Below are 15,605 nucleotides of genomic sequence, written 5' to 3' on the forward strand. Positions count from 1 at the left end.
TGTTATAGCTTGTTGTAAAGATATTTGAGATATCATTAAGACAAGGTACTGTTGGATTATCTAAATACAAGTTCTTTCTTTAATACCCTGGCTACTAGATTCCAACCTCCAGGTCATAAATCAGTTGCAAACTGTATGCCTTTTAAAGTTGAAAAATTAGCCAGGCTGCACTGTATAGAAACTGTTAAATCAGTCAATTGCAAAATTTATGTAAAGGCTTAAATGTACTAAAATGACCTACAAGTAATCAGTCAAGACAATCCACATCACAAGTTTATTTAAAAACAATTATACAATTACAAAAGTATAGGTACTAATCCTGGTAATTATCATATAATGTTTCAAAGGAGAATTCTACTGAAATAATACATCTTGATAATGTTGCAACAAATTCACTTTCAACGGATCTGAATGTGTTGCAATGCTAAGAACAGCCATTCTCAAATTCAAAGGACTGTGGAGATGGTAAAGTATTATAAATTCTTCCTGGAGTACATACACAGCGTATGGTGCTGCCTGACATGGCTCTGCAGCTTTACAATTCAACTTTCTTAAAGAAGACACTGTAGAAATTACCATGGCAAAATTGCAGAGCACAGGATGATCACTGCAGGGGCTACAGGAAGGAGCAGTTTTTCCAAGCAGTCATACAGCAGTACACTCTGCTGTGAATGTAGGATGTTTCATGTAGAAGTCACTATACTGAAGTGGAGCACAGAGGAGAGGACAGATCCGGATAATGAGCTGCACAAAATCCTGTCCCTCATTTCACACTGGCAATACTTCTGTATTAAAACTTAGGGAAGAAAATTAAGTGATAGGAAAAATATAAAATAAGTGTGAACTTTAAAAACCTGAACATGTTATCTGAGGAAAATTTATCCACCAGACAATAACACAACTCAAAATATAAAACTTTAGGGTAGGAGCACTGCAAAGGACTGCAAATAAATATTTGGGTCACATATTTAAACCATGGCAGCACTTCCCTTGAATACTGTAGATTTAAACCAGTTATGTTGTTTTATCACAGGTTATTTGATTGTTTAAAGTTTAAAAAGGTTAAAGTATATATGAACATATAATTTTTTAATAAATCAATCCTAAGTCAGTCTAATTGTTAAATGGGGAATTAGAGCCTAGTAATCTCAACCACAGCAGTGTTCAGCCCAGTGGGACAATTGTCGGGGAGGCAATTGCTAAGTGATATCGCTGGACTGACAACCCAGAGACCTAGGTATCAGGTTGCAGGGACCTGGGTTTGAATCACACGATAGCAGATAGTGGAATTTGAATTCAATTTTAAAAAGATGGAATTAAAAGTCTAATGATGACCATGAACCTTTTGTCAGAAAAAACCCATCTGGTTCACTAATGTCCTTTAGGGAAGGAAATCTGCTGTACTTGGCTGGTCTGGCTTATGTGACTCCAAACCCAAAGCAACATGGTTGACTCCTAACTGCCCCCTGGGCAAGTTAGTGTGAGCAATAAATGTGGCGTAGCCCTCAATTCCATGAATGAATAATAAAAAAAAATGTTTGTTTTGGTGAGTATGGTGCTTCACCAGCTGTTGACTTCAGGAGAGCAATGTGAGTGATGGCAGGGCCAAATGCCCTTTAGATCCCTTCACACATGGCTCACAGATCTTCATTATTACAGCTAGCTTGGATTTTTGATGTAAGTTGATCCAGTGTTTGCTTGCACTGCATCTCAGTCTATTGCACAGCTATTTTGGCTGCTTTCAGGTCTTGCAGTGCTTTAACTGTTGATCATCAGGTAGGCTTTGTCTTTGCATTAATCACAGATATCATTTCAGTTGAGTCGGTCTCATTCTGTCTTTAGCAAGTTATGCTTTAGTTATCTTGTTGATGATTGAGCTTGGTGACTTTGCAATAGTTAATTATGTAATAAGCAAAGTTGTTATCTCAAGTACATTTTAATGGAAAGTTTATAAATGGCAATGGCAGAAACCTGACCGCAGATCACCCATCCACTGTGTTCGCACTAGAATTTCTTTTTGGTGGAGATGTGCAGTGGAGTTTATCAGATTGTATTAACATGAAGTTGACAATGATGATATAGGCCAAATCAGAGGTGCAATAACTTCAAATGCTCCAAAATCAATTAATGCAGAGACAGAAAATTCAACTAATGTTGTTGATTTTGCACTTACATATAACACTTTCCAAAAAATTAACTTCAAATACCTTTTTTACATGAACCAAACCACAACTTGCACCAAAAAGGCTATTTTATTACAAATAGGCTTTGTCCGCCAACTTCCCAGTGTTTCTCACGAAATTCCTTCTTCAGATGAATTTCATTCATTTAATTAGAAGTGCATTGTATGTATTTACAGAATTGTTTCCACCCAGTCTGCTTTCTTGTTGCAAATTCAATTCTAAATTATAACCTTAAAGATGAAAGATAACATTGCATGCATCATCTTTTATAATATAGCAACTATAAAAGTTAGTGGATTATTTTCAGAAGTTATTTACAAATCTTAAGTGAATATATATTGTGCAGAACACAAATATAATTTAAAGAATATGTACAATTTGGAATTACTATAGTTTGTAATATTTACACACATTCTCTAATAACTGACATACATTCCAAGCTACGGTTGAAGAGAGGCAATTTTATCATTCTCAGAAAAAAAGTAATGAAGATCAATTGTAACAATATTCAAGTCCATTCTTGGTATCAACAGGATTAACATCTTCCAATGTAATACCCTTGTTAAAACCACCATTTTTCAAAAATTCCAATTTGACTGCATGGGTATTCCTCCTTATAACCACCTTGATAATGGACACTTAAGAAAATTTAAGTTTTGCTATTGGATTCAGCTGACCATAAACCTTTCTTTCCTGAAGTGTAAACTTTTATATTTTCACAGATAAGATCCAATAACTGCTGCCACTTTATAAAGATTAATTTTTTGTTTTGGGATTTTCAAAAAAATCGCAAGTATATTTCACTGTTTCACCACAGATATACATTGCCATTTTCAAAAAAACCCAACTTATAGGTTCCACCTTTCACTATGAAAAATACTGCCTGTCAGAACATAGACTTTCCATTCAGTGATAAAAGTTAGCTTTTCTGATTTCTTTAGGGTCTTTAAAATGCTGTCTTCCACAATGTGGACAAAGCAGACCGAGCGAATCTTCAGCAGCCTCCTTTCATTCTCTTTGTATCAATTTGGACAAACCATTGTAATTGTGTAAGCTTTCAAGCATAAATTCAAAAGCCAAGATCTGTGAAGTATTAAGTACAGCTTTCGGAATCTTTGAAATGAAAGATTAATGGTCAAGTGAAGAATAGAAATGGTTTCTGAAAATATTAATAATTAAACTCTTATTATTCGTGATCACATTTTGAGAGATGCTATTATAGCAATGAAAAAAGTTTCACAAATAAACACACAGTTCAATGCGAATTTTATAGCGTGTGATAAAATTAAATTTCAAAGCTTGAATTTAGCACTAGAGCTTCATCTACCCAGACTGACTTCCATGCATTTGAGTTTACCCTCTTCTAAATTCACATTTGAGTAATCTTCCAAGTTATTTTACAGAATTAACTTTTCAGTTGTTTATTAGAGTTCTTTGAGCTATCAATTTTAACTCTCATATGAAATCACTATTGATTAAATTTAACATTATGCTACATATTAGTTTATCCAGGCGGTTAATTGTAAGAACAACAGAGTGATAAAACTGCAGTGATTCAATACAGCAAACCAGCCTGACTTGGCACACAGACTGGGAAAAATGCACAATTGAGTGACAGTGACAAGGGAGCTAGGTTGTTAGATCTTACATGCACATTCCTAATTAAGGATGTGATAATTAGTGCTGTACAGAATAGATACTGAACAATATTAAACATCAGAAGCCTGCATTGTGAGATCACTGAATTAAACAGGATTTTTGATTCATTGCCTGCATTTAAACCATATTTTGTCAGTTGGTACAACAAGCACGTCCAGGCAAATTAGCCATATTCAGCCAGTCTATAAGAAAAATACTTCTCATCTCAGCTCTGAAAATGCGAGTTCAGGGAACTGATGGTAGTGTTACTGCATACTTAGTCCGTTTGTGCTTCATTAGTTTAATAAAAAGAGACATTTCCCTACAAGTAAGACTTAATCTCAAAACTCCATTTCTAGATACTTTGCTTCACATTTCAGCACACTCGCTGGATGATGTGATTACACTAAATCAGCCAGCTTTGGTCACTCAATCGACTCCATCAAAACCTTCAGTGTTCTCAATTGCTAGGTTAAGCTTCTCCCGCAATTCTTCAAATGATTCATAAGGTGGCAAATCGAGACGATTGAAACTGAAAAATGAACAATTTTCTTTATAAATTGTGCTAAACAAATTGAAGCTCTTACTTCTATGTAATTAATATGGGCATTTACATTCCAGAGTTAGCAACATAGAGTCACAGAGGTCTACAGCATGGAAACAGGCCTTTCAGCCCAACTTGCCCATGCTGTCCAGTTTCACCATTTAAACTAGTCCAGTTCCTTGCATTTGGTCTATATTCCTCCATACCTATCCAACCTGTGTACCTGTCTCAATGCTTCTTAAATAACAAAATTATACTTGCCTCTAGCTTTGGCAGCCCATTCCATAAACTCACCACCCTGAGTGAAAAAAATACCCCTTTGGACTATTTTGTCTCTCTCCTCTCTCATCTTAAAGCTATGCTCTCTAGTTTTAGACTCCTCGACCATGGGAAAAAGATATTGGCTGTCTACCTTATCAATGCCTCTCATGGTTTTATAGGCCTCCATTACGTTACCCCTCAGTCTCCTATACTCCAGGGAAAAAAGTGCCAGCCTAACCAACCTCTCCTTATAACTCAAACCTTCCAGGCCAGGTAGCATCCTAGTAAATATTTTCCATACTCTTTCTAGTTTAATAATATTCTTTCTATTGTAGGGCAACCAGAACTGCATACAGTCCTCCAAATGGCCTCACCAATGTCTTGTCCAGCAGCACAAGCCATCCCAACTCCTATACTCAATGCTCTGATCAATGAAAGCTAGCATACCGAAAGCCTTCTTCACCACCCTATCTACCTGTGACTCCATTTTCAAGGAGCTATGAACCTGTACCACTAGACCTCTTTGTTCCATAACACCCCCAGGGCCCTATCATTGAGTGTGTAAGTCCTGCCCTGGTTAGCCTATCAGAATATCATACCTTGCATTTATCTAAATTAAACTCCATCTGCACACTGGCCCAGTTGATCAAGATCTCATTGCATTTCCAGATAAACATCTTCACTGTCCACTTTAACACCAATTTTGGTGTTATTTGCAAACTTACTAACCATACTTCCTAAATTCTCGTCCAAATCATTTATATAAATGATGAATAACAGTGGCACACCACTGCTCACAGGTTCTCCAGATGGAAAAACAACCCTCTACCACCACCTTCAGTCTTCTACCATCAAGTCAATTTTGTATCCAATTGGCTAGCTCTCCCTGAATACAGTGAGATTTAACTTTACTCAACTACCTATCATGTGATGACCTGTCAAAGGCCTTGCTAAAGTCCATGTAGACAATATCTATCACATTGTCCTCATCTACTTTCTTGGTCACCCCTTCAAAAAGCTCAATCAAATGCATAAGACTTGATTTCCCACTCATAAAGCCATGCTGACTGTCCCAAACGAATCCTTGCCTCTCTAAATGCCTGGAAACCGTCTGTCTGAATCCACTCCCTACCATGGTCGTTCGGTTCACCAGTCTGTAGTTCCCAGGCATTTCCCTGCAGCCTTTGTTAATAGCACAACATTAGCCACCCTCCAGTCTTCAGCACTTCACCTAAACATGAGCTAATCTGCTTTCCCCCAAAATTGTCAAAACAGTCAAAAGATCAAAGTTACCATGTGTGAGCTCTTGGTAATTTCTCTGGAGTTCCCCACTGTTCAATAGTAAATAACTGTGGTCCATTTGATCCTAAGAATAACAAATACAAGAATACAGTTCAAGAAAAACAGAAAACAATTAGTTGATTTTCATAGAAGTAGTCCCTTGAGCCAATTCCAACATCGAATCTAATTATGCTGATCCATAACCCTCCTCCACATACACACCCTTACTTTCACATTGTTTGATATCTATTCGTGGATGCATAATTTAACTTGATATTCATGGATACATAATTTAACTTGCAAAGAAAATCATCCAAATTTTGGAAGAGCAAGAAGATAATTTCACTATTTAAAAGAAAGCAAACTTTAATATATTCCTAATTCTGCTTACCATACAGTTCAGCAAATCCATTCATAGGTACCCGTGAAGTACCAGTCACAAACTGCAGGAATCGAATACGCTTTTCTGAATCCATTAACAGCACAGTCTATAGATAAGAATAAAGGATTTTGTTTTTTTTTTGACAATTGGGCATTTCTTCTGTGAAATTTTGACAGGATGTAAACTATGGGATTTATGTATAATTTTGTATGTTAGTTATTGTAAGGTTAAATTTCTGGTTTTGAGTTAGCAACTCAAGTTTTTCTGTGTCTGAAGTTAATAATTGCAAGTATTTATAGAGTCATAGAGATGTACAGCATGGAAACAGACCCTTTGGTCCAACCTGTCCATGCCGACCAGATATCCCAATCCAATCTAGTCCTACCTGCCAGAACCCGGCCCATATCCCTCCAAACCCTTCCTATTCATATACCCATCCAAATGCCTCTCAAATGCTGCAACTGTATCAGCCTCCACCACATTCTCTGGCAGCTCATTTCTGTAACAATGGCAATTATTTTTAAAAAAAAAGTTTTTGAAGCCTGGTTGGAGAACATGGGTTTGTGTACGAACAGGCCTTTGTTGATTACAGGTTGCTTGTGACTCAGCACGGTAAATAATGGCACCTCAAAAGGTTTCTTAGAGTGTTATGGAAATTACTTTTAAGCTTAAATGAAACACAAGAGAAGAGAAGAGAGAAGGAGAAAGGGATAACTTGGGTTAATGTTAGTCCTGTGAAGATTTTGGAACAGGATATTTGAATACAGCAGTGCTCCTGAGAAGACAAAGATAGAGGTAGTGGATTAAATTACCTTGGAGTGAGAAATTAGTGTTCACCCGAGACCAGAAGTGTTGGGATTAAAAACCCCGAAGTGGTCTCTTAAGATAAGTGGTCACCCAAGTCTATGAACTCTATGAAGAGCCCATCTGTACTTTCAGTTTAAAAGTTGAAATTGCAAGTGTCTTACACCTATTGAGGTATTACAGAGACTGATGTAAAAATGACAAGTGGTGTGTGAGAAGTATACCAGGAGTGGGGTTTTGGGTACTATACAAAAGCTGTTTTGTTTCTTGTGAAATTATACAGGAATGTTTTGCGATTGACTTTATATTATAAATACATAGTTTAGTATTACAAAGACATACATATTTTATCTTCATTCCTTCGGTAATAAATTTACATTTTGTTCTTAAATCAAAATCTGCAGCATTGCACGCTTGCGTTTTAGCAAGATAACATTTTGCTAAAATCAAAACATACATAATTATTAGCTACCAAGCCAGGTTTCTGACTGGGATCAGGCTTGTCTGATCCACTGGGACAATGACTATTGTAAACATACTCCCGCTTTTGTTCAAACAGGAACAGAAAACAATTATTAACCTAAATAATCCCTTTTTTGGTGTCTACTCATTTACGCACCCCCTTTTATTCCATACGAGAGTTTCTACTCCTTTAGAAGGGAAGGCCAGCACTTTGTTTGGATAGTTCAAGGGAGATTTTTTAATGATGTCTGTTACTGATAAGAATTTTCTTTTTTAAAATGCCTGCAATAAAATCAGCACATTTATATCTGAAAACTCAAATGCAAGGAAAATGGAAACCCAAAGTTTCAACAGTCACACTACAGTGACAAGCTGTAAATCCTGCTTAAACAACAGCCACCAAGTATATGTTATGTCAGACTTTCCAGTCTTGCATTACCTTCCAAAACCATTGTATGACCGGATGGTTTGCATTGTATCCATTTTTGTACTTTGTGTTCTCCCTCCAGTCGTTGACATCTACATCCCCTAGTCCACACATTAATAGCTAGAAACAAATGTATAAACATCATCAAAACACATTAAAAAAAATTCAATATATATTGCAGTTAAAATGAAAAAAAGTTACCTCCAATTCGTTCTCATCAAATATTTTTATGAGATCTTGTGGAATCAGTTCAAAAAAGCCCTGAAAATAGAAAGAAAGTGTGGTGTAAGTGGTATCAGCTATGTTTACTACAGCAACAGTCAAGTCATGCAGACAACAAACTTTGTTGACCTAATTTTCTAATGACATTCATGTGCCTTGGATGTCAAGAACCCAGAAGACCTGCATCAGGCCCCGAAGGCGCAAAGCAATTATTTTAATGAGTACAAAACAATGAAAAGTCAAAATAATTCAGTGCACTTTCTGCAGTGACTCAATGCTGATTTCAAAACAAAGTTCAGGCATTAATTTTAAAAGCATTTATTTCATTCGGTGGACAGCTTGTGGTATTCTCTTAATTAATACTTTGACCATACAAAAATATAAATGGCGATAAGCATTTAAAAAAAAAATACATGGACTTTTTTTTTTTACACAGAGGGTGGTAAGTACCTGGAATGTGATGCCAGAGGTGGTGGTGGGAGCGGATACAATAGCAACATTTAAGAGGCATCTTGACATATACATGAATAAGCAGGGAAGAGAGAGATATGGACTGTGTACAGGCAAAATGGTGTTTAGTTTAGAAAGTGCAATCTTGATGGGAACAAGGGCCTGCTTCTGTGCTGTACTTTTCTTTGTTCTTTTGATGTCCCAAGTGTTTGATATCAATACGTCTGTCAATGAAGCATTATCCAAGAAAAGAAAGCAATGCACAGATCAATACATTGGCCAGGGCTTTTTTAAGGAAAATCATGGATGCTATGATAGAGTCATGGAGCTGTACAGCATGGAAACAGACTCTTTGGTCCAACTAACCATGCCAAGTAGATATCCCAAATAAATCCAGTTCCATTTGCCTGCATTTGGCCCATATCCCTCTTAATCCTTCCTATTCATATAAGCATCCAGATGCCTTTTAAATGTTGTAATTGCATCAGCCTCCACCACTGCCTCTGACAGCTCATTCCATATACGTACCACTGTCTGTGTGAAAAAAAGTTGCCTCTTAGGTTTCTTTGAACTCTTTTCCCTCTCACCTTAAACCTATGCTCTCTCCTTTTGGACTCCCCCACCCCAGGGGGAAGACTTTGTCTACTCACCCTATTCATGCCCCTCATGATTTTATAAAGGTCTATAAGGTCACCCCTCAGCCTCCAACTCTCCAGGCAAAAGAGTCCCAACCTATTCAGCCTCTCCCTCTAACTCAAACCCTCCAACTCTGGCAACATCTTTGTAAACCATTTCTGAACCCTTTCAAGTTTCACAACATCCTTCCTATAGCATGACCATTGTTAAGCAATTAAGACAGCAATGACTGGACTGTACATACACAGTTAAAAGTAAAAATCAAAAGCTGCTTTTCAATCTGCTCCGCTCATACAAAACATCCACTGAATTGATACTTCATTAAGAGACAAATGATTGAAACACATGAAAAACACAAAATTGAAGTGCTTAACTAAGGGATACCCACTAGAAAAACAAATACCATTTGCCCATTCAAAGACAAGTAAACTACAAGGCCTCCTCCAAGGTCAGCCCATCCTTCCTTAGAGATAGAGCCCAAAACTGCTCACAATACTTCAAATGCAGTCTGACCAGAACCTTATACAGCATCAACAATACATCCCAGTTCCTGTGTCCTACGCCTCTTAAAATGCATTGCATTTACCTTCCTAACAGTCAACTAAACCTGCATGTTAACCTTATGAGAATCCCAAACTATGACTCCTAAATCTCTTTGTGCCTCAGATTTCCAAAGCCTTTCCCTGTTTAAAAAATAATCTTTGCCTGTATTCTTCCTACCAAAGTACATAACCTCACACTTTTCTACGTTGTTTCCAACTGACACTTCTTAGAAAGTTCAAATCCTTCTGCAGCCTCCCTGCTTCCTCAACATGACCGGTCCCTCCATTTATCTTTGTATCACCCGCAAACTTAGCAATAATGCCCTCAGTTTCTTCATCCAGATGATTAATTTTGAATGTGAATAGTTGTGGTCCCAATACGGACCCCTGCAATACTCCATTATTTTCCAGTTGACATCCTGCAAAAGACTCCTTTAACCCCATGCTCTGCCTTCTGCTAGTCAGCAGTTCAGGCAGCATCCAAGTAGCTTCGAAATCGACGTTTCGGGCAAAAGCCCTTCATGAAGAGCTTTTGCCCGAAACGTCGATTTCGAAGCTACTTGGATGCTGCCTGAACTGCTGTGCTCTTCCAGCATCACTAATCCAGAATCTGGTTTCCAGCATCTGCAGTCATTGTTTTTACCCTTCTGCTAGTCAGCCAATCCTCTAACCATGGCAGTACCTTGCTCTTAACACCATGAGATCTTAACATATTTAGCAGCCTCCTGTGAAGCACCAGGTAAAAGGCCTTCTGAAAATCCAAACAGATCACACATACTGGTTCTCCTTTGTTTAACTTGCTCGTTACCTCCTTAAAGAATCCTAACAGATTTTTCAGGCACGACCTCCTCTTGATGAAGCTGCGCTGACTCAACCCTATTTTACCATGGCACTTCCAAATGTTCTACAATCTTATCCTTAATAATACTCTAAAACCTATCAATGACTGACATCAGACTAACTGGTCTATAATCTCTTGTCTACTGCCTCCTTCCGTCCTTAAATACAGGTATTACATTAGCCATTTTCCAGTCTTCTAGGACTCTGACTCCAGCGATTCCTGAAATATCACTACCAATGTCTCCACAATATCGTCAGCTAGCTCCTTCAGAACTCTGGGGTATGGGCCATCCAGTCCAGGTGATTTATCCACCTGAAGATCTTACAGCTTCCCCATTATCATCTTCCTTAGTGATGACCACTATACTCCTGCCCCAATTCTCTTGAAGTTGTGGTGTCTTCCACTATGAAACTCATGCAAAACATCTATTCAGTTCCTTTGCCATTTCTTTGTTTCCCATTATTACTTCTCCAGTCTCCTTTTCCAGCGGTCTAATGTCCACTCACGCTTCTCTCTTAACTTTTGTATATTCTAAAAAAAAGACTTTCAATCTTCTTTCATATTACGAGCTAACTTACCCTAATATTTCATCATCTCTCCCCTTCTTGCTTTTTTTTTTAATAGTTACCCACTGCTGGTTTTTAAAAGGATTCCCAATTCTCTGGCTTCCCACTAATCTCCACCACATTGTACATTTGCTCTTTTGCTTTTATGCTGACTCGGTCTTCCCTCAACTATCATGGTTGCCTCATCTTCCGATTAGAATATTTCTCTTCCTTAGTATGATTTCTGATGCGCCTCCCAAATTATCCTCAGATACTCCTGCCATTGCTGCTCCAACATGTTTCCTGCTAGGCTCCCCTTCCATTAAACTCTGGACAGATCCTCTCATGTGTTTGTTGTTACCTTTACTTAATTGTAATACCCTTACATCAGATTCAGGTTTCTCATTCTCAAACTGCAGGGTAAATTCTACCCTACTGTGGTCACTACCCCCTGGGGGTTTCTTCACCTAAGGCTGCCTAATCAAGTTTGCCTCCTTACACCTCACCAAATCCCAGAACTGCCTGTTCCCTAGTGGGCCGTGCCACAAGCTGCTCCAAAATAAACCATTTTGTCAGCAATCCGCAAATTTCTTTTCTTGGAATCTGCTCCCAACCTGATTATTCCAGTCCAGCTGCACATTAAAGACCCTAATGATTATTTTAATAGCACTTTTCTTACATGCCCTCCATCTCCTGACTTACTTTCTGCTCCACGTCCTGACTACTGCTAGAAGGCCTGTACATAACTCCCATCAGGGTCCTTTCTCCTTTGCAGTTCCTCAACTCTACCTATACAAATTATATGCCTTCAGACCCTATATCACTTCTTGCTAGCGATTTCATTTTATTTCTTACTAGCAAGGCAACCCGTACCTCTGTACACCTGCCTGTCCTTTGCAGAGGACACATATTCTTGGATATTTACTTCCCGGCCACATCTCTGCGGTGCCCACAAAATCGTGCCTGCCAATTTCTCCTTCATCTCTGTAAATACCATTTTTTTCTCCTGTCAATTTCACTTTCTGTACATATTTTAGATTTTGATTTTTGTAGTATAATGTACATTTTCTACTTCAGATTCTATGTGCCTCATTCAGAATACTTCAGGTTGACTGGCTAAGGACAGACATTGGTTTCTGCCCCACTCAGACAGGTCCCAGATACCCTGAGGAAAACATTGTGCCAATATCTATTTCTAGTTTCTGCAAGTTCTAGTGCAAACTCCAATAGAAAGTCAAGTGGACAGGTGAAAGTACAATGATGGCTGGCATCACTTGTTTTATCTACAAAAATCTGGACTATTAGGACTACCTGGGAAAGGAATGCCCATAGGCCCAGATAATTTAACACAAATAGCATCTTGCATCAGAAACTAAATTGGGATGTTAGCTTTAAGTCAATGAATGCACTTTGCCTTTCTTTTCCTTTTATCTTTGCCATGTTGAAACGATTTGAGTCTTAAGGAATCTCAGCACTAAAGTTAAACTCATTAGACAACATCTTAGATTATGTATTGATCTGTCTTTAATCTAAGGAGTTAGATCAAGTAAAAACAAAACATTCTTGTTACCTCCTTAAAAGAATTCATTTGCTCCTGGATGCGATTGACAAACCTCCACTGCATCACAAGGCTAAAATAGAAGAAGAACAAAATAGTGGTGAAATATCACTTTACTGAACCTCACATCACTCGTTTCTAAATTCAGAACATAATATTTTAGTTAGAGGAGCATTTACAAACTGTATGCAAGCTATGTTAGATATTTTCCTCTCATTCTTGGGAATGGAACTTGAGGTCATCCTAAACTGATAAAAATAGATTTCTCTGCAATCTCGAAGTCTCATGTTAAGAAAACCTGCAAAACCTTGAGTAATAATCTGACACCAGTCACCAGCACAAAGCTGGCTCCACTGGTTACCTCATTCAGATAACTTTCAAAGACAATTCACATTGAGTATTGACCAAATTTCAGGAGCTACACTTGGAAGCAGGCACTTTATTGCTGGATTGGAGAATTGACTGTTGGGAAAATAACAATTTACTATGTAACAATTTCACAGACTTTTTTGGGATTGCTTAGGACTGAAATCATGAGTTTCAAAGCAGGGAAATTCCCCAAAAGGATATCTTTTATCTTCACGAATGGATAAATATTGAACAAAAAATAAATTGCACACGAACATTTCAAACTGAGTTAAACATATCTATCTTCAACACAAACAATTCTCAAGTTCAAAACCACTTACTGAATGTATTCTTTCTTGTTTTTGTTGGTAACCAATATTTCTGATCCATCAGGTTTTAGTTCATGTTGTTGAGTCTGGTGAAAAGAAAAATAAATCCATAATATTTCACTTAAACCACAAAACGGCACATATACTGTTTTACAAAATGGCATTTAAGATCTTTCATCAGCAACATGACATTTGTAGAACAGTATAACACAAGTATAGTCCTTTTAGCCCACCATATCTATGCCAACCATGATGCCATTCTAAATTAATCCCATCTGCCTGCACATTGTCCATATTCCCTGCCTGTTCATGTAAGTCTTAAGTACAGATAGATAGTGGTCACCAAAAATGAGCTTAATTTGAAGTCTCATTTTATTCGATTTTAATTATTTTTGAATATTTTAAATAAGTTAATTAATCTATTTGTCTCTTAATTCCACTTATTTTCTCCTCTTTTTGTTTTATTTGCTGTACATTATCTTATATTGGAATAACCTTTCTAATTTGCACTTTCTGGTTTAAGCTCTACCTCAGTAAAAGTCATTCAATCTAACTGTTCAGATCCCCTATGGACAGTATTGTTCCTATTAGTAGTTTAACCCTGAAATCTGATACATCCAAAGCAATCGGTACAGTTAATTTCTAGTAGCTATTCTGCAAAATTATTGTTATCACTTATAAAAGTATTGAAACATCAGTGTAATAACCTTTATTTGGAATGAATAGACAAGAAAGCAGAGTTTGAATGACTTTATGGGGACACATATTCAACCAAAGTCCAAATTTTAGAAGGTTGTAAAATTAAATCACAAGCGTAATGGCGAAAGTCTGTTTTAGTTTTGGACCGATCCAGAAAAAGCCTGCCGACATTATCCCATTACTCTGTAACACTTCAAAGAATCACATTTAAAATTTTTTTAAATAATAAAGTTAATATTGTGACTGTATCCCATGATGTTATTGGTAGGAATTTGTTGTTGCATAATGACTTGAAATGCTACTCCTATCATTCAAGTTCAAGATGTCAAAAATCCACAAATGTACTCCAACATAGAGTTGTAGAGATGTACAGCATGGAAGCAGACCCTTCGGTCCAACTCGTCCATGCCGACCAGATATCCCAACCTAATCTAGTCTCACCTGTCAGCACCTGGCCCATATCCCTCCAAACCCTTCCTATTCTTATACCCATCCAAGGAAAAAAAACGATGTTGAAAAATAAAGGTCTTCTTCAACTCACGAAAATGAGACCATTCAGCAATATAAAGCTCAATCTTTCATTTGTACATTTAACAGATCACAAAGTATAATCCAAATATTGGGATTGATTAAGGCTCCATTCTACACAGGCACCAAACACTATAAACTGTCACCTTAATTAATGAGCAGCCTAAGTTGTTAATTTCATTGTGATTTGTGTATGGGACAATTCTTCGTTCATCTTGCTGCATTGGTGAGCAACAAAAGTTCCATTTATCACACAAAAAATGACACTTGAGATCTTTAGTCTGGAATATCTGTACAGTGAAAGTGCAACTGGGCTAGTCCATTACTATACTACATGCACAAAACAACATTTAAATACTGTAGTTCAAAAACTGATCCTAATACCATATAAACAATGTTCTATTGATACTTCCAGAATACTTGTGGTGCTAAACAAGGCACTCTTCTTGAAATTAAGGTTTCTAACATGAATACAACTCAAAGTACATTAATATTACATTATGTCCTGTACAAACAGGATGTCATATACACTTTTTGGTACATATATAAATAGATCCCATAAAGATCATTACAGAGAATAATATAGCAAATAGAACTAATTACATGTTGCTGTTCTGTACTTAAAATGAACTCTTGCAGAAATTTTGGTCTAACTACAAATTATGAATGTGATTTACATTACAAGGTAGATATCTGTACTCAAACACTCACCAATCTAATGCAACAGTTTAATTGCAAGTGAATTTAATTGTAATCAATGCACAAATGCATACTAACCTGACCAAACAACTCTTCGTCAACCACAAATCGAAGATCCAAATCAGTTGGATCATTTTCAAGAATCCACATTAGTGAGTTGTAATACTCACTGTCCTGTAACATTAGAGATTACTTGTTAGTGGTTCACAAGGTTGAATTAGACACA

The 15,605-nt window shown here is 37.2% G+C and overlaps 1 protein-coding gene across 4 annotated transcripts in view; it reads right to left on the reverse strand.

Moving 5' to 3' along the window:
• Window positions 1–267: 267 nt before the first annotated feature.
• The window catches only part of nedd4a (NEDD4 E3 ubiquitin protein ligase a), a 160,235-nt gene continuing 144,897 nt past the window's right edge, over window positions 268–15,605 (reverse strand). For all 4 annotated transcript variants that reach the window (XM_072564986.1, XM_072564985.1, XM_072564983.1 and 1 more), the window contains 8 exons: window positions 15,458–15,553; window positions 13,466–13,539; window positions 12,789–12,849; window positions 8,184–8,243; window positions 7,995–8,102; window positions 6,299–6,395; window positions 5,920–5,992; window positions 268–4,353 (listed from right to left, as the gene is read on the reverse strand). In XM_072564986.1, the coding sequence (XP_072421087.1) occupies window positions 4,251–4,353; window positions 5,920–5,992; window positions 6,299–6,395; window positions 7,995–8,102; window positions 8,184–8,243; window positions 12,789–12,849; window positions 13,466–13,539; window positions 15,458–15,553 (672 nt within the window). In that variant the 3' untranslated portion in view covers window positions 268–4,250. The remainder of the gene's footprint in view (window positions 4,354–5,919; window positions 5,993–6,298; window positions 6,396–7,994; window positions 8,103–8,183; window positions 8,244–12,788; window positions 12,850–13,465; window positions 13,540–15,457; window positions 15,554–15,605) is intronic.

The sequence above is a fragment of the Chiloscyllium punctatum genome, chromosome 48 (assembly GCF_047496795.1).
Source record: "Chiloscyllium punctatum isolate Juve2018m chromosome 48, sChiPun1.3, whole genome shotgun sequence".
Lineage (NCBI taxonomy): Eukaryota > Metazoa > Chordata > Chondrichthyes > Orectolobiformes > Hemiscylliidae > Chiloscyllium > Chiloscyllium punctatum.